At 46.6% G+C, this 18,919-nt stretch overlaps 1 protein-coding gene across 6 annotated transcripts in view; it reads left to right on the top strand.

Moving 5' to 3' along the window:
- The window catches only part of KLHL3 (kelch like family member 3), a 60,012-nt gene extending 41,357 nt beyond the window's left edge, over positions 1-18,655 (top strand). For 5 of the 6 annotated variants that reach the window (XM_072872083.1, XM_072872082.1, XM_072872087.1 and 2 more), the window contains 9 exons: positions 4,540-4,656; positions 5,680-5,829; positions 8,316-8,433; positions 9,178-9,375; positions 10,210-10,311; positions 13,023-13,151; positions 16,621-16,761; positions 16,983-17,126; positions 17,378-18,655. In XM_072872083.1, coding sequence (XP_072728184.1) covers positions 4,540-4,656; positions 5,680-5,829; positions 8,316-8,433; positions 9,178-9,375; positions 10,210-10,311; positions 13,023-13,151; positions 16,621-16,761; positions 16,983-17,126; positions 17,378-17,406 — 1,128 coding nt within the window. In that variant the 3' untranslated portion in view covers positions 17,407-18,655. The remainder of the gene's footprint in view (positions 1-4,539; positions 4,657-5,679; positions 5,830-8,315; positions 8,434-9,177; positions 9,376-10,209; positions 10,312-13,022; positions 13,152-16,620; positions 16,762-16,982; positions 17,127-17,377) is intronic. The other variant, XM_072872084.1, reaches the window with a different exon arrangement.
- The last annotated feature ends 264 nt before the right edge of the window (positions 18,656-18,919 follow it).

Here is an 18,919-nt window from a genome sequence, read left to right as displayed (position 1 = left end):
GAAGGAAGGAAACATTTTTCTAGCATCATCAGTGTTTTTAATGGAAGAGGGGAAAAAAGGCACTGGTTGATGTTGTTTTGTGGTTGAAATGTTCAGCCCATTTTATGTAGTCTGTAGTCCTGGGAAGGAGAGTGACCAGTGGTTACGGTACTTGGAACACCAGGTCCAGCCCCTTTCTGTGGCGTGGGCTTCTTGCATGACCCGCAGAAGGCTTCTGGCAGAGGTATGTGCCTTGAGTCCTTCAGCTCACCTCCGAATTGTCACTTCGGGGAGATGGACACTTGTGGGAGGCTACAGGAGACCTTGAGGATTATGTGGCTTTTAACTTCAGGGCCCTTGTTGAATGCCTACATTTTGGCGGGATGAGGCTGGCCCTGGGTGTGCTTGGTGCTGCTGGTCTGTACTGGGCTGGTCAGGCTGCGTGTCCAGGTGTGTGCACCATCCTGCTCAGCCCCTCTGGGCTGCAGACACGCGGATGCTTGGGCCCATACAGACCGAAAGCTTGCCAGAAAACCTGCACCACGTGAGGCGCGAATGCAGCGATGCTTCATGCAGATCCTGAGCCAGCAAACTTGGAGGCTTCGGGAGTTTCCGCAGGCATGGGGCTAGCGTGGGCGACTCGGCGGGGTGTTGCGAGGTGCCACACAGGCAGAGCCAAAAAGGGAAAAAACAACGCGAACTCGCAGCAGAATTGCTTTGCACGAGCCAAGCAGCCTGCAAAGGGAAGTGCAAGTTTAGTAAGCAATTTTTCCAGTCCTGTGCAGCATTGTTAAAAAGCTTTTATTGGCCTTGTGCCCAGAGAAATCAAAGTACTTCCTCCCTCATCTGAGCTTTATACAATCAAAACGAGTATTTCTTTAGCTGATTGTAAAAGTCGAGAATGTAAGGCGGTGGAAGGAAACATAAACATAAGCTGCACGTTCAAAACAACAGATACGAATAACAGGAGAGAGGCAGAGAATGGGATTGGAACATAAACACGAAATATGTGCTGGAGTCTGAAGCAGTGCTGAAAATTGAGGACAGACTTGTAGGCTGCTGTTTGATGTTAGGTTCATGACGGACAAGCAGTTTTCCTGACCTTTATTCTTCCTATCTGCTAATGTATGAGATATATATTATAAAAAAATAGATGTGTGTGTGTGTGTATATATATATATAAAATGATATATGTGTGTGTATGTATAGATAAACACACACATGTATCTATGGGTGTGCATGTGCATATGCGATGGATAGATAACTATTTTTAAGCAACAAGATGTTGTAAGGAGGCAAATACTTCAAACATCCGAGACCTAAATTGTCACAACCAGATTTCACGAGAGGCTTTCCTGTTCCCGTTCTTACCGTGTCTCACACATGTGCTGCAGCCTGTGAGCCAGAGCGTTGCCATCTCTGGGCCATTGGGAAGTTTTATAGCTGAGTCCTGCCAGGGCCAGAAGGTAGCAAGGCCAGGGAGGGAAGTATTGCCCTTATAATGCTTCAAGGTACACGTACCCAAGAGCTTGTGTGTTCTCCCCTTCCTCTGCCACCTCCCAACTAATACCGATTTGGCATAATAAAATATATTCTTTATCTCCACAAATTTTGGCATACTTATATCCCTAGGCCATCAGGACTACACGAATTGTCTGCTACCACAGAAATCTATTTTAATTGTAAAATGGTGACAACGTTTCCCCGTTATTCAATGATTATCCTCCTTTCTCTCCCTCTCCCCCTTGCTGTTGCCAACCTCTGCAGTTGCACAGGCCCTTTTGGCCTAGGGCAAAGGTTTATTTTGGTCCCTGCCTGCTCTGTTTGCTATAGCTGAGTACTTTGAAGACAGTTTTATCAATGCTTTCTGTACCTGACCTAATTGGCTCTTTAATTATAACAGTGTATGCAAGCAAGGAAAAACTATAAAAAATCATGTTTATTCATATTTACTAATGATGTGTGAAAAGGAGGGGCTTCCAGCCCTTGAGAAAGGGCTCCTGCCAAGTCAGAACAGTGACGAAAGAAATTTTTAAAAGGGTTGGGATTTTTGGATTGGGGATTTTACATGGAGTCCAGTAATCGACTCATTGTCTCACGCCGCTAACATGCAGTAGAAGCTGATGCACAGCTTGGTCCTCACTCCTAGGAGTATCTGACAACTGGATTTTTGGCTGAAGAGACTGGGAAAACATCTGGGCTTGCTCTTTGCTTAGGTAGTGTGCAGAAAGGGGATATTCCAGGCTTTTACCCTTCTGCTCCATAGAGTGGGAAACTGCTTCTCCCAAGCTTGGGACTGCTCCTACAGCCGGGCAGGTGCCAGCCGCTAACTCAGCCTGTGCCTCTGCTCTAAATAAAGCTGTGTGGGTAACTGCTTCGTTTCATCACAGCCCGGCAGCGGGTCTTGCATGGCTGGAAGAACCTGTCTCCTGGGGGAGCGGCAGCAGCTGCTGGGCGTCTGCTGCGGGCACAGCGTGCGGAGGGAGGGCATGGCAGTAGTGGAAACAGATGTGGCCTTTAAATAGAGATATTGCTGTCTTGGATTAAGATTTTTTCCTCCTCCTTCTCATAAAATGAGGAATCGGGTCCAATGGAAGGTGCCAGAATCTGATTTTTTAAAAAAAATGCTGTTATTTTTAGAGTAGGCACAGCAGGGTAGTGTCAGTGTATGCCTAATTCAGGAGCGGACTCCAGCACCGAGGAAGCAGTTTATTCCTTGTGCACACTTGCTTTACCTTCCTTTAAGAGTTGTTCACTGTCATCTTGGTCTGTAGCTGGGTATGCCCCAGTCCCGTGACCTGCTCTGTAGCTCAGCGTTTGTGCAGAAGAGGTTAATGAAAAACATGTTGGCTAAACATTTACTTTATGCTCCTTCCACGCTCATTTGCAATTAAAAATCTCACAACAACCTAGTTTCTACTTGAAACGCCTTGTAGCCAAAGTGAAATTGTTTGTTTGTTTATTTATTTTCATTTTAAAATACTTACAGGTTCTGCAGTAGTTGTTTTCCGCTGTGTTTGCTGGGGTATGATTACCCACTGGGGTATGGCTCCCCACTGCATTGCTTAAATCCTCATTGCAGTGTCCTGAATTCCAAACAGTTCAGCAAGAGCATTTGCTGGCATAGGAAATGAGGCTGGTGCTTTACTGCTTTTTTAAGGGTATAGTTTAGCCTAAGAGGAGGAAACCCCTTTCCACTCTGCCTCTCCTTTGTGGGAGGACGTGTCTGCTGGTGCCTCCTGCAAATAGATTTGCCAGCAACAACTGGGGACTGAGAGATGATGCCCTCAGTTCTGGTTAATTTTGTCAAATTAGTGACCTTGAACTGAACAAAATGGTTTCTTGGAGAGTGATGGGAGGGGTGGAAAGAAGGGAAAAAATATCTGTGCAACTTGGCCTGACCATTTGGTGACCCTGGAGGGAAGTTGAAGCCAAGGGCACGTGCCGAGTGTGCTGGGGCGAAGGGTCAGCGATGCCTTTTGGGCGAAGCATGGGACAGCCGGGGTCCATGGGAGACGGCTGTGCTCAGTCCCCCACGAGTAACCGGATAGCGAGAGCACTTCGGGAATTTTGCCTGTAGATGCGAGTTAAGGGTCAGAATTTAATTCTGACTCTGTGGGGAAACTCTACTGCAAGGGTCCAGATCCTGCTGTGCAGCATCCGAGACTGCACCAGCCCTTCTCCTTGCCTTGCTGGGTGTTTGAGGAAGCCTTTCCCACTCCCAGTGACATTTTTAGGCCTTTCTCCTGGGAGGAGTGAGGCTCGCAGTTATATAAGCACATGCATATGCATGCCAGGAGCCCACGTAGGACGCTTCTGCCGGTGTCTGTTCATCGTGCAGGGCTCTGCGTGGCTCCTGCTGCACGGGGTTGTTTGTGCCCAGTTTGTCACGGCGTCAAAGTCTGGATGCTTGTCTGAACCGGTTGGATCTGGGAGTAAAACTAGATTTTGGTTCAGACCAGAAGTCCAGCGTGCCCTTGTTTCCCTGCAGAAGTATCTGGGTATTTTTAGTGGTGAAATGCATGCGTGGCTGCAGCAGGGGTTTTCCTGCACGTGTGGTGAACTTGTCCTGAAGACTTCTTGGGTTTTGGGGTGGGGAGGGGGGGGAACTGGTGCAGTGATTAAATATGATGGTGAACATAGTGACTTACTGTGTGGCCAGACTCCTTCGGGAGGGGAGATCTCTGTTATCAGGAGTAATCGTTGCGGCTGATTTCATGAATAATGTCCAGTGCAAATGTCAGCAGGCTAATTAAGTTTCCTGGCTGCCTTCCAGTACTAACGTCCAAGAGGTCTATGATTGTCCTGGACACACACTTAGCTTTGAGAGTGATACAGCACATCTAGATATGAAGTTGCTTATTAATATGCATGGTCTGCTCACCTCTTCGCTACCGTGTTGCTTGGGCTCTGTGCATAGTCATGACTTTTTCATCTGTTTGATAGAGATCTTGCACCTCCTTCCTTTGATACTGTAAAATCACAATGCTTCTGATTTTGGGTAGATGACTGTGCAAGCCAGTTCTCTCTTCTCCGTTTAATTGTACTTTATCTGTGTAGGTCTTTGAAGCGGTTATTTCTTGGATAAATTATGAGAAGGAATCTCGCTTAGAGCACATGGCTAAACTGATGGAGCATGTTCGCCTACCCCTTTTGCCCAGAGATTATCTTGTACAGGTTAGTCTGCAAATAAGTAATTAATACTTGCACTTAAGCTGCTGGTAGCTCTTTAATCAATGGCTTGGCTGTTTGTGTCTGAGATGGGTAATTTGGCATGTCGCTGAGTCTGTAAACAGAGGAATAAAAGGAAGAACTGGGTGGACTCTGAAATCAATGTGTGTGAGCAGAAACCTTCTTGTAAATGTGACGTGTGCTCTGCCAGGCAGTGCCGAGAGCGGAGCTCCTGCCCCTCTTGGAAGCATTTAGAAGTTAATGTCTTGGGATTTTTTGCCCTGAAAATACCCAGGTGGTGGTGGTACAAGCTTGTGCAGTTTTTTTCCCTAATGCACAGGGAAATTTAGCTTGGTGAAAACACGTCATGTGTCATAATTTTGGCTTAAGATGTGTTCTGCGCATAGAGATGAGTCTGTGTGACTGGCAGGTGAGATGCTCTCTGACTTAGTCTGACTTAGAGATTGTTCTTGATAAGTTAATTCCTGGCATCTGGGCCTTGATAATGAACTGAGAGTCCCCAAAGAAGGGCTTGGCATATGGGCTCTTTGACTACTATGCTTTTACCATGTGCCTAAAAAAAAATCAATACAATTGAAATAAAATTGGTATTCACAAGATGAGCCCATCATGTATTTTTTGTCTCTCAACTGTTATCTTCTGATCGAGTAAAAGATATTGCCTCTCCTTACAAATTCTGACTCAAATAAAAGAAATTACTTATTTTGTACCCAGACTCCTGGTGAATTCTCCTCTGCTGAGTTAAGTGTCTGGCAGAGGGTGGTAGAATAGAGAGAGCACTGCTACTCGTGAGTGATACTGGGGAAAAAAGTGAGAAGCTTGGATGTTACTGCATGTGTTTCTTTGGAAAGAGCTGGAAGCCTGTGTTTGTCTTCTGCCTTTTTTTTTTTATGTTGGTACTTTGGAAGAGAAATTCCAGGTTTCATGTTCTTTCTACAAAGCTCCTTGTGACCTGTGCCACCAGGTACTTCAGTTTAAATGATCTTTTGTGTGTGTGTGTGTTCTCAGACAGTTGAAGAAGAAGCTTTAATCAAGAATAACAACACCTGTAAAGACTTCCTTATCGAAGCCATGAAATATCATTTGCTTCCTCTGGATCAAAGGCAACTGATAAAGAATCCCAGAACAAAGCCGAGGACTCCCGTTAGCCTGCCAAAGGTAAGCTGAGTTGGTCACTTCGTGTCACCTCACACCATACTAGTGGCATTTTCTGTCTTTGAAAGGAGCTTGCATACTTGCCACGTTACTTCTTACTAACTCCACGATCGTCCTTTGAAGTGTTTTACTCCTTCTTCTGGTATTGCCTATACCCACCAAGGATACATAATTAAGTTGGATAAACTTAGATAAACCCTTAGGAGAAGCAATATCCCTGCTCCCAGGGGCAGGGTTCTGCTCTTGAAACATTTTGTCAGCCACAAGTGGTTTTGTGAACGGCTGTTGCTCCTGGGGCTGCAGCTTGGGAATTGCTGACCCGTGGAGCGGCAGCGGCTGCAGGCAGGTGCCTGTAGTGCTGGGAGGGTTGGCTGAGGTTGCTGCTGGCTTGTAGCACTGTCACGGAGCCCTGCTGAGGAGGGTCACAGTAGGTGTCTTTCCTTTTCCTGTATCCATAATCGGAAGCCAGGAAAGCAGGAAACATCAGCACCCAGACCCGTGGGCAGGAAGTCTGAAGCAAATTTCAATAGACTCAAAGCAGCTACTGAATAAATAATCCTTGTTACTCCCTGCACTTATCTTGCAGGCCTGTGATGCTCTGGCCACCGCTTTAATAGTGAAGAAAAAAATGACAACAGAAACTATTTTCCATGTGCCCCGGAGATAAATGCAGTTTGGCACGATGTCTCTCAACAGACTGCCACTGAAGTTATTAATAAGCATTTTGGGGATTGTAAGACATCAAAACCACAGTGTATTATCTTTCTAAGCACAAATCATAGGGAGCTTGTGGGATGGTGTATGAGATATATGCTATGAGGGACTATTCAGATGTTTAGATACCGGACTGTCCACTGAGAAATTGTGGTTCTGCAGAGCGTGGCGTGTTGTGTTCTTTCCACCTGCTGGTGCTGAGGTGAAGTGGGTAGAACATAGCTTTGGGGGTATCATGAAGGGCTGATGTGGCCATTGTTCAAGGACTAAAGTAGGTAAGGATGAAAATGAACAGTGAACCAGTGAGTTCAGAGGTTCTCAACATCTTCTATAGCATGACCTATGAGCACAAACCCAAATCTTCTGCAGGTCTCTCCTCCCTTCTTTTTAACTGTAAAGAAAGGGGAGAAGGTGATGATATTCCAGCAATCCTGTTACTGAGAAACTTTCATCTGGTCTGTTGGTCCCGCTGATGGGGGATTACCGTCTGCTGTGAAATCTCTTAATTCTGTAATCGTGTGAAGCTCTGCAGCTTTCCATGGAAGACTGTTACACAACTAGTAGTCAGGCTGCTAATTTAGACTCAATTTGCTTTCTAATGTCACATTCTCATCTTTGTACATCAAACAGTCCACTATTTTTATACTCTTCAAATTCTTTAAATTGCTGTCTAGCTCTGTACTTTTAAAGCAGCTGTGATTGGAGCTGAGCTCATTACCAGAGTGACCTTGAACGATGATCTTATCCCCTCAGCTACTCACAGCTGCCTTGCAGAGGCTAAAGCCAGTTTCCCATCTACGCTTTGACCGTATTTGAAGCTCTGTTATCTTGCTTCTAGCTCCCTGGCCTTGTAAAAATCAGATTGTCTTGGGTAGTGTTTGCTGTGATAAGGGGAGCAAATCCTCCCTCTTGATAGCTGTGGAGGGTCGAAGGAAACGTGTTCAGAACAAAGCGCGGGTCAAGGACCCCTGCCCTTGGGCAAGTCAGTGAGTCTATGGGGTGTTTGTCTTCTGGTGGCAGACAGGGCAGATTTGGGAAGGACTACACTGCACGCCGTCCAGGTCTTCTCACTTTTCCACCAGTATCCACCACTTGCCATCGCTGGGAATGGAGTCTGGGGCTGGACAGACCTTTAGCCTGATCTGGCAGAGTGGTTTTTGCACTCCTGAGATTGCCCTTGATCAGCTTCACATAGATCTTCCCTATCTGTAAGGAATTTAGGGTTTAATTACTGGATTTGCATCAATACATGTTGCAGCCAAAAGCCTTAATGAAGCTGACAAATCACTTCCTTCGGCAGCCCAGCACCCTGGCTCTTAATAGTCCTGGTGATTTCCCTGAGTGTTGTCTTCCCTGCAGGTGGCAATACAGCTGTCAGGTTTTATTTGCTAAGTGGCATTGATTATTTTTAGCACCACCATGGAGATAATGACTAAACAGTGGGCTGGCTCTGGAAATGACTCTGGGATCTTCTTCACTTAAAAATACTTCTGCAGTGAGTCTTGTGTGCATGGTGGTGCCAAGCAGTTTTGTGTTTCATGGGGAAATAGGGCTGGTTGCCCACCTCGGAAACGGTGACGAATGGTTAATGGTGCTGCCATATTTAGCGTGCATTAAATTGGAGATAACTTTTCCCCCCCTGCAGAGGCTTTTAGTGGGCCTGCAGCATGTTTTTGGCAGCTGCCCTTGACCAAGTTGTGCTGATAGTTTCTTTGCAGAGAGCAGCTTCTTGGGCTGGTGTCTGAGGTTTTCTGGCTCTCATCTTCCCTCTCCAGGTGATGATTGTGGTGGGCGGGCAAGCGCCCAAAGCCATTCGCAGTGTGGAGTGCTATGATTTTGAGGAGGAGCGGTGGGATCAGGTTGCTGAGCTTCCCTCCCGGAGATGCAGAGCAGGTAATGGGAACTTTTCCTGCACCCTTCTTCATTTTCCCAGTGCAGCTCTTCAGGGCTGGATGGATGTCCTCAGTTGTCCCTTCAGCCTTCCTGGGTGTCCCCGGCCTCAAGCAGCTCTTTCTTTTTGCCATTCCTTTCTCCTCTTCCCCTACACACGTGCATCCTTCTCGTTCAGGTGGATGCCCTGCTCTCCAGAGGGGTTGCTCCTGCCTGTCTGCCCTCCATAGCCACTGTCTCCGCTTCGTCACTTCCCTCTACTGGCTGCTCGTTCATCAGTGTTTCCCCTCCTCCTCCCATCCCACTGGCCTGGCAGCCCACAGGGATCCTGTTTTACTTGCTGGTTTCCTAGTGAAAATCAAAGGAGCTGAGTCAGTCCCTCTCAGTGCTGAGGAGGAGGTGATGGAGAGCAGATCTGTAAGTTGGGAGCGTTCCTCTAAAGACATCTGAGAGGGTTGTGAATGTGGATCAGCATTTGGTGTCCTCTCTGGCTTGGGAAATTATTCCTTCAGGTGTGAAATCCATCTGTGCCTTATGTTGCCATGTGTTTATGTGCATTTCACCTTCCATATGACACGTATATTTTATCATACTTGGCTCCAATGCTCTTAACCTGCAGAAAATACCAAAGAGTCGCCCACGTTCTGCTCTTCCCTGCTGTCTTACACACCCCGACAGACGTCTGATGATACTCGCTTCCCAAACTGTTTGTAAAACCTCCGTAAAATCTCTCTCCTCTTTTATCAGGTGTGGTATTTATGGCTGGCAATGTTTATGCTGTCGGGGGCTTTAACGGATCTTTAAGGGTACGGACGGTTGATGTGTACGATGGCGTGAAGGACCAGTGGATGTCCATAGCCAGCATGCAGGAAAGACGAAGCACTTTAGGCGCAGCTGTGCTCAATGATCTCCTGTATGCAGTGGGCGGCTTTGATGGCAGCACTGGTAGGTGACAGCAAAAATCAGGCAGTGCCTGACCTGACAAAATGTTTTTCAGAGACCCCTGCAAAGACTGCAGAGCTTTAGTGAGGTTCCTGCACCCTTCCTCTATGATTTTGTAGAGAAAGAGCCAGAAATTGGGTTTACTGCGTATTGTAACTAACCACATGCACATTCTTGACCCATCAGTAATTGCAGAGTATCTCACCCTAGTTTTTTTCTTTAGTGATACAGTTCTTTCAGTCTTATTCTCTGTATGAATATGCTTATTCTGGACTGAAAAGGGTTTTTTTTTTTCCTTGTTTTAGTTAAATTTTTCATAGCAACATGAATAAAATGCCAGCAAGGCATCTTATGGGGTACGCGTGTCTGGGATTTATCTTGGCATAACTGCATGTTTAGATTCACACCTCTGCCTCTGCTGTAGAGCTTTGCCACTTGGTTAAGCCCTAAACTCACTATTCCAGCTGGTGATGAGTACAATGCAACAGGGTTTGGGGGAATTTTTAAACCTTTGCATGAACATTTTGTAATGCTTGAAAGGGTGTGGGACTTCTGGGCTTGGAATCTAGACTCTGCTCCACCTTGGCGTCCCCAGCACATCGGAGGAGCAGCAGTGCCAGGGCAGGGGCCATGGGGTAACAATTTTTCCAGCTGCTGAAGTGGCGTTGACATACTGGCCCCAGCCTGAAAGTCAAGGGACTAGAAAATTGGGTTGCAGGAGTGTGGGGGGAATTACGGGCTTGGGAGGAGGTGGAAGGCAGATGAAAGTGCAACACCAATCTTTTTTTCTTCTCTTTTTTTTTAATTAGAAAACCTGTGTATCCCCTTTTTAACTAGGTCTGGCATCAGTTGAGGCCTATAGCTATAAAACCAATGAGTGGTTTTTTGTGGCTCCCATGAACACAAGAAGAAGCAGTGTTGGAGTTGGAGTTGTGGAGGGTAAGAAAATCAGCAGCCATTTCCATCAAGCAAATGTTAGTGTGAAACGGAAGCCTGAACGTTTAAGTGCAATAGGAGGGACCTGCAGGAACTGTTCTCTAGACTGTCTTTAGTTGGTAAAGATTTATTTTATAGGATGTAATCGCTGCAGCTTTTTCCATTCTCCTCTTTATCTTAGTGAAAAATCATGTGTAGCTTTCCAGGAGCCTCAGACCAGCCCATGCCTCCTGTGAATGCCATTAGGTGTGTGCACGTTTCTTTGAATCCTTATTCTTCCTGGGCTGCTTCTTGCTGGTGAAAGCAAATGGTATTGTGCAGTGGATGCTGTTGCCATCAGCAGACATGGTGTGGATGGGGTACCCGTCACAGAAAATCTTCTCAGCGAGAGAAACAGGAGCATAGTTCATCCCACAGTCGCAAGCTGGCGGTTTGGCAGGAATACTAAAACCTGTGTTTATTGACATCAGGCTTGCCAGCGCACACGGCACGATTTGCTCTGCTTCGTAAATGAGCAGGGACCGACGATAGCAAATGTTGGTTCTGCGGGAGCGAGGTAGGCGAGGTGGGTGGAGGGGGTGCTTGGGGGGATCGTGGCAGCTGTTGGCACCTATGTGTCAGCACCAGACTCGAGTGAGCTGGAATGGAGCAGCTTGGTTTGGATCCAGGAGGAAGAGCAGTTTAAGTAGGAGCCTTTTCTTCCTTTAGCAAAATCAGTTCTGAAGCAAGTGAAAGGTTTTACTTGATCTTGTCTCTAGCGTGGTGTAGCAGTTTCCAATTAGTACAGTGTGGAGCAGCCGTTGGTACGAGCCTTGTTATAAACTGCGGTTTGAAGTGGCTTGGTTTGACCTGTGTGCATGGGAAATACATGAAACGTGTTTATGTACATGAAATGTGTTTGTGTGCGAAGAGGGAGGGGGATAAAGTCAGAATAGATAGAGGTGGTTGTGCTAAATTTGCATATTTAAGAAGCATCTCCTTCAAAATTGGCCCATGTTTGTGAAGTGCGGGGCTGCTGGTAGTCAGTGTGATTTGCTAAAGTGGGTCAGTCATTTGAATGTGGAACGAATACTAAGTACATACCCGAGAGATGCATTTCTATGGATAGATTTTCTACTGGAGACACATGAAATCCTTTTCCTTTGCTTTGTTTGAAAGTGCAAATAAGTGTTGCACATGTTGGAGTCCGTGATTAAAAAAAAAAAGAGGGCATGTGATGGGGAAGAAGAGCTCATCATATTGGTGTGGGGAGCAAGCTGCAGCCTGCAGTTAATCCACAGTGTTCATCTGAACATGATGAAGATTGATCCTATGTCTGTGGGTACTGAAAATACCTAATAATTGATGCCAGCCAGGGAACTTTATCTTGTCTTGCTCTGGCACGCTTGCCTTGATTCATTGACTAACACCAGGCAGGTTGAAAAAACAGCACAAGTAAGAGTTTGAAAGAGACAGGAAGATGCAGAAGGAGCACAGTCATAAACCTGATCCTTGCAAACCTCTCCTAATGATCACAGCCCGAGGAAGGTATGAGTGGAGCTGAAGGAGAACAGGGGTCAGAGGCAGGACCATGGGAAAGAAAAGAGCTGGTCTGTTCTCTGAGCTTTGCAAACATCGAGGAAACAGGAGGATGGAAAAGCGAAAGAGCGTAGGTGATAACTGCTGGTGGGAGTCTCATGTGATAAAGAATTACATAGCTCATTTGTGGCCAGGCTCTGCGGCTGTGGACTGAAAATTGGTCTTATTCATGGGTCTTGAACAAAAATTTGGGTTAGAATTTTCCGACATATTTGTTGAACTTTATTAATGGTTGTTTGTTGCAGTGTCTAGGGGTCCTGGTCTAGAACCAGAACACCTTTGTTCTAGGTGGTCTAGCAAAGAAACACAAAGAAACCCTCTCTGCCCAGAGAGTTTACTGCCTAAATACAAAACAAGCTGATAGATGATACAGGGAGATAAGGAGAGATGCAGTCAGGTCTGTGAACAGAGGACATGGTGGAGCATCAGCCTTGTTTCAGGTACGGTGTAGTCCCGTGACATCTGACTGTGTTTTTCCAGTCTCACTATGTAGGTGTATGTTGTCCAGCTTTCACTGAGTTGAGGTAGGGACAGATACACGGTGCCGTGAGTATCTCCTGTGGTATCTTCTGTGTTGTGATCACTTGGCATGAGTGAGCAGGTTGGCCTCAGCTGTGCTAGCAGCATTGCTTGGTTTTGATTTGGCCCAGGTTCTTCAAAATCAGGTCTAGGTTTCCATGCAGGTATTATATTAACATAAGAGGCTATTGCATATTTATTGCTCATGCGATATTGTAATTAATGTACAGTATCAACCTTTGACGACGCATTTTGCCTTGTGGCACCTGAACAGGAGGAAACACTCGATCAGCAGAACGTGCTTTGATGTAACCTCTTCTCCTGGGCCAACAAGTCATTTGGAAAACCCTCTGGGCTTTTGGCTTCTAATTAAGCTGTTGTGTCGTGTATTTCCTTGTCTTAGTTGACAGCTTTAACAGCTTTAAAAACAGTCCTGCCTGTCTGCAAGTTTACTTCAGATCCTTTTGGTAGGATTTTCCCCAGACATCCCAGCAGGTTTAGGCAGGTATCCTAGGGCCTCCCTCACTGGGATCTGTCCTCACCTGGGGCCGTCAGGGGTGATGGTAATGTAAATCAGTCACAGCTGTAATGCCGATGCCAATGTGTGTCTCTTCCAGGTAAACTCTATGCCGTGGGGGGTTACGATGGAGCGTCCCGTCAGTGCCTTAGTACCGTCGAGCAGTACAACCCAGCCACGAACGAATGGACCTATGTTGCCGACATGAGCACTCGACGCAGCGGTGCAGGTACTGGCTCCGCGATGTCGTCTTAAGAGTGGATGATCTGTGGGTTCTCCTCTGCTCACAGAAAGGAAGGGAAGTGTGTTTTGGCATTGCTGGGCTGGCAAGTGCAACCTGTTATTTCCCCCTCCTTCCCATGAGGGGATAAACCATAATTGCTTGGAAGCTCTCGGAAGCTCTCAGCAGCTCTCCTGACTTTAACAATCTGCCAAAATGAAATTGATTTCTGGACTAATGAAATAATGTTCAGTGTTTCTAAGTAGCCTCGCTAACAGATGCATCTCACTTGTAAGCAAAGAGTTATCTTTCCAAATCACCAGCTGCAGGCTCAGCTGGGGACTGGAAAGCCAAGCTGTGCCTCCTCCTCTCCTATCATTTGGGGGTTGTCAGATGGATTTTCCTCTTGGATCTTCTCTGCAAGCATCCAGTGGGTGCTTTGTAGCACAAAGCACATCTGCACTGGGTGATGTGCAGACCAAGTCAAGGTAACAGAATTCCTCTCAGATTGCCCCTGCTAAGCTAGCTTTTAGTATACCTTTTGCTGGCAAGAGTTGGTGATCTAGAGGATTAGAGGAAAGGACATGTTAAAAAAAAGGATTATATTCTAGTCTTGATGGTTTCTAACTTACTACGTGAGGTTAGGCCAGGTAGGCACATGTCCTCTCTGTGGCTGTTCCTCTCTGAAAAGGATAAAAGCTCTTATCCATTGCATTTAAAATCATCTTCAGATGAAAGGGAATGTGTCAATGTTGGTCCTATTGCTCGGTGTGTGCAGTGGGTCCTCCCTGATGTCAAATCGTGCAGTTTTCTTATTTTACAACAGCCAAAGTGGCAATTATGCAGAAGTAGCCAAGCCCAGAGGCTGCCCTTTGCGTGTGGGTTGAAATAACCCTGCAGGTTAAGCTGCAGTGGGAGTTTCCTTCTGAGCTGGGTGGTTGGGAGACTGCTCTCTACACACCATCTTTCTTTCCTCACTCTAATACCTTTTCCGTAACTCCAGGTGAGGCAAATATGCTCACACACCATTAGTTTGAATTCAGTTGAAGAGGTTTTTAGAATCTGCTTGATGCTTAAACATAGCCCAGTGCAACCTTATAGGAGAACAGAATGAGTATCTCATGTTGTTGAAACACAGCAAAACAGTTTGTGCCTGTAGTGAGATGGATTTTAGTGAATTTTCTTTGTTTGAAACACTCTGTTCTGAGCACTGCTTTGCAAGTACATCTCCACACGGCAAGTCCAGTATTAGGAATGCTCTTGTTTGCCTGCCATATAGCCTTGCAATTTTCTGTTCCCAACCTGAAAGCTGAGCTCCTCAAGTTCTGATTGTCACCCAGATGCCCCTCCAGCAGGCACCGGGCAGGGGACTACCCAGTGCCACTCATGACAAGTGGTGCTGCAGCATGATCTGTTGTACAGCTCCATAAACGAAACTGTGCTCAGACTGCTGGCATTGCCGTCCCGATGCTGACATCTAGCGGAGGTGAGGACGGGTGTCCCCAAGTCCCCGGGGTGACCCCAATCCAGGCAGTGGGGCTGTGCAGGCACTGGCAGTGCTGGCTTTGCTGGGCTTTCCCCTCCTGGCAGGGATGTCCCATCCGTGTGTGCCCTGTCTCGCCGCACAGGGAGGCAGTTTTAGGTGGAGAAGCCTTGCAGTGTTTCCGACTCTTTTTAACTCTCCTACTTGCTTAAATTAGTTTAATTAAATTATTTCTTAAAAGTGTAACATTTTTGCTAACAGCTGAGTATAGTCAAATGCTAAGGTCCTGCAGACTAAGATCTACCTGATCTACCAGGCTGCTGGGCTCAGATGCGGTAGGCTTTCCTCACCCAGTTAAATGAGTTCCCATTCCCCCAGTCAACTGGGAGGCACCAGCTCAGAGGCCAGGACGTATACTGGGATGTGTTCTGCTCTTCTTAGATGGTGCACATTGGAGTACCTCAACTAGACAGAGAATTTCACCCAATAAGGTGGATATTTATGGCAGTTTGACATTAATTACCAGTGTTTACCAGAGATGAACCATGAATCCCAATGTCATGTTGGGATTTCAACACCTCTTGGTGCAGCGAGAGATGGCTGGTCAAAGGCAAACCCAGCAGTAGCAAGTTAAGAAAATCTGGAGAAGAGAGAGGTGATGGTGGTAGACCTGCAGCAGCATTCCTGTCCCCCAAATGGTGGTGTGCCTGCTGGAGTTCTAACTCATCAGTTGGTCTCAGTTAGGTGCTGGCCCGTTTTTGGGTGAGGGAGGAGCAGTAATGCTCAGATGGTTTCCCTCCCTGCCTCGTGTTGCCGTCCCGCAGGTGGCTGCTGTGGTCCGTGCTCCTGCTGACCGTAGGAAGACTCAGAGCAATGTGACACATCGTATTTTTGGGATGTGACACACCACCAGGAGATATTCCCGTGGCATGGGAGCTGCCGAGCCTGGATGGTGCTTGCTCCCCAGCTCACCACTGCAGCGCTGCTCCTGTGCTCTCCTTTCCCTGTGCTGCATGTGCCAAGCAGGAAAGAGATTTGCACAGGGGCAACTTGAAAACCCGTCGGTTTTACGCTGGCAGGGCCCCTTTCCGGCTGTGCCTTTCCCTCAGTCGTCAGCACGAGTCCATCTTCAGGGCACGGGGGCTGTCCTGCTGGTTAATGCCCATGGTTAAAATGATGCAATTCAGATCTATGTTTCTGTTTTACTAACATCCCACCTTGTTAATTTTAATAGAGGCCTTTGAACCTATTAACGAAGATATGTTGCTGGAAGTTTTAACTCTCACGGATTGGTGAACATTTTAATTGATTTACTTTAATATTAGGCAGAAGCACCCTTCAGATCCCTGTCATTCCCAGAGACTGAGCCAGGGGCTTGCAAAAGCGGCTGGGAAGATGGCCTTGGAGGCACCTTGTCTTTGCCAAGTGCTGCTGCCGTGTTTGGGGGCACGAGTGGGGGGAGAGGAACCCAGTGGCAGCCTCGACAACTGGAGCCAGTAGGTTGTTGAGAAGAGGAAGAGTGCCCAAGGGATGAAGACAGATGGCACAAAGGCAGCAGGAAAAGCAAAAATAAATCTCATGGAAGTGGGAATCAAGCTAAAAGCAAAGGGCCCTGTGGCAGAAAAGATCGAGGTGGGGTGGGATGCAGCGGTCAGGGAGGTAAAGGGAAGAGAGAACAAGTCAGTCCAAAGAGATGGAATAAAGGCAGAGGAATGTTGTGGGACTAGACTATTGATCTCAGATAGACTAAGATCTACCTGAGAAGGGGCACAGCCCTGAAAGATAGGACATCTGCCAGGTGTTACTGCGCAGGTCTGCTGTAGTGCCACGTGGTGGTTGGGTGGAGGGTTGACCATGTCCCCGGTGATCTTGAGGCACGTGTGGCCCATGATTTGGAAATGCCTTGGAGAGGCCGAGGCAATACCCAGTGGAAGACCTGGGGACATGCAACCCTTTCCCCTGTATGTCTGGCTAACGCTGGGCTCTGTTTGGCAGGTGTTGGTGTTCTCAGCGGGCTGCTGTACGCTACCGGGGGGCATGATGGTCCCTTAGTAAGGAAGAGTGTGGAAGTCTACGATCCAGGAACAAACACCTGGAAGCAAGTAGCAGACATGAATATGTGTAGAAGAAATGCAGGTAACCACAAGAAGCCTTTCTGTGGTGTTTGGTTGTTGGTTGCAGTTGTCTGTGTGGATTTTAATGCGACTAATGTGCTAGTAATGTAAGTGATCAGTATTGTAAGAAAGTGATAAAAATGGAAGATGAGCTATCTGCTTGGGAATGAATCAGAACGTGGCAGGCGACGTGTCGTGGGGGATGAGTTAGTCCACGTCTAACCATCTGTGCTCTGCTTTGAGGTGTGTGTGCGGTGAATGGTCTCCTCTACGTGGTGGGAGGAGATGATGGTTCCTGTAATTTGGCCTCGGTGGAATACTACAACCCCATCACGGACAAGTGGACGTTATTACCAACCAGCATGAGCACGGGGAGAAGTTACGCAGGTAAATAGTGGGCAAGCTGGCAACAGCCAGGGTAATTCATAAACTCGAGGTCTATGCCTCCTGAAGCTTTAATCTTATATTTTTGTATGTTTTATGTGGCTTTCAGTAGAGGAACCTTTCATAGAAATCGTAGACACCTCTCTCTCTGCTAGCCCGTTGCTGGTCTTTGGCTTTGCGGGTGATCTTAGCCACATTGGAAGCCAGGAGTTGCTCCTACGATAACTGTGTCTGTCTGTCTGTTCTTACAACAGGTGTGGCTGTGATTCACAAACCGTTGTGACACAGGATCAAGCCAATGTGAGGAGCAGAAGTGAAGTGGATCCAGCTAGGTGGTGTTGGGAAGATGACTGACCTCTGACTTGATCCATCTCATTGCTGTTAGCGTCTTAGCATGACAAGTGATACGTTACAAACATCATCTGCTCTGCGGTGGATTGCGTAGCAAAGCGAAAATCCCTCTGCGGACATGTTCCATGCTAGGCACGAGGTGTTGCTTGTTATCTGTGGTGCAATCAACTGTTCTTCTCAATGGCTAGTGTCCTGAGATAAACACTGTGCTTGAACTGCAGGCACTGAATTTCTTGTGTGAAACAAAACTGCTACGTTTGGGCATGTGAGTAAAAATGAATACTTCTGGATTTCTTCACTACTGATGCTCTGTGCACATTATCGGTTGAACTATTTACTCACTGTGCCTGGAGGGTGGACTTTACTACTGGCAGTGGAAACTTCCGAGTACCAACTGAGAAAAGCAGTCAGCAGAAACGGACTGGAACAGGGTGCTCTGGCTTGAGTGTGACGCTGTCTCAGTCATACGTTTGTATATGCCACTGGACTACTGTATGTATTCCTGAAATGCTTGTCGTATGGTGGAAATAAATACCATGTGATTTTTCTACTTGCCATGAATGCTGTTTGCTGTCCGTGATGGGACCTGCTGGGCAGTGCCTTCCCTGGGGCTGAAATCTCAGCGAAAACTTCGCAACCCCACAAAACGTGTGCTGCTCTGATGGGGTTTATTGCTCCTGTGAAACAAATGTTGCTTGAATAGAAAGTATTCCCGACCCATGCATTTCAGCTGTGCTGAAAGCCCCAGTTCTAGCTCTGTCCAGCATCTCAATGCCATTTCATAATAGAGTGTGTAGATGTTAAAAGAAATACCTTATGGTGCCATTAATGTAGAGATATTACATACAGCGAGAATCCTCCGTCACCCAAGCAGTGATTAATGAGCAAGGTAAAATACCTGCAGTGTTTTAATTCTTCCAGAGTCTGGAGATTAACTAATCACTGTCACTGTAATTGCTATTTTAATCTTGCCCGCACTGAAGGCGTTCCTCTATTAGTACGAAGAATTCATAAGATTATTCAAAACAGGCAAATCTAGATCCAGCTGTAATATAGCTGTCTTGCTTACATCCCAAATTCTTAAAGCTTTCTGTTTAAGATGTTTGACTTTAAAATACCTTTTTGTGTCTCCTTGGGAGCTCTGGAATGCTTCTGCATACAGGGGTGGACTCCCCAAAGACTCCCCAGCTAAAGAGAACTAATGAAGAAAAAGATTTTCTCTCTCTTTTTTTTTTTTTTAAATTTTTGTTTTTCCTTCTGTAGATCAGCTGAGGCTTTTTGTAGCGGGCAGCTGGCCTGCAGGACAGAATCTGCCCATGTTACTGTCGAGCTTCAGCACTTACCACTGTTGTTCTGCTGGTTTCTTTCTCCACAGATCTCCCATCAAAAAGACTCTATGTGACCTTCTACAGTAGAAAAGAAAAACACTTAAAAATTTGTTTCAA

The sequence above is a fragment of the Ciconia boyciana genome, chromosome 9 (assembly GCF_034638445.1).
Source record: "Ciconia boyciana chromosome 9, ASM3463844v1, whole genome shotgun sequence".
Taxonomy (NCBI): Eukaryota; Metazoa; Chordata; class Aves; order Ciconiiformes; family Ciconiidae; genus Ciconia; species Ciconia boyciana.
The sequence above is the reverse complement of the archived record's forward strand: the minus strand, read 5'-3'. Positions and strand labels throughout refer to the sequence as shown.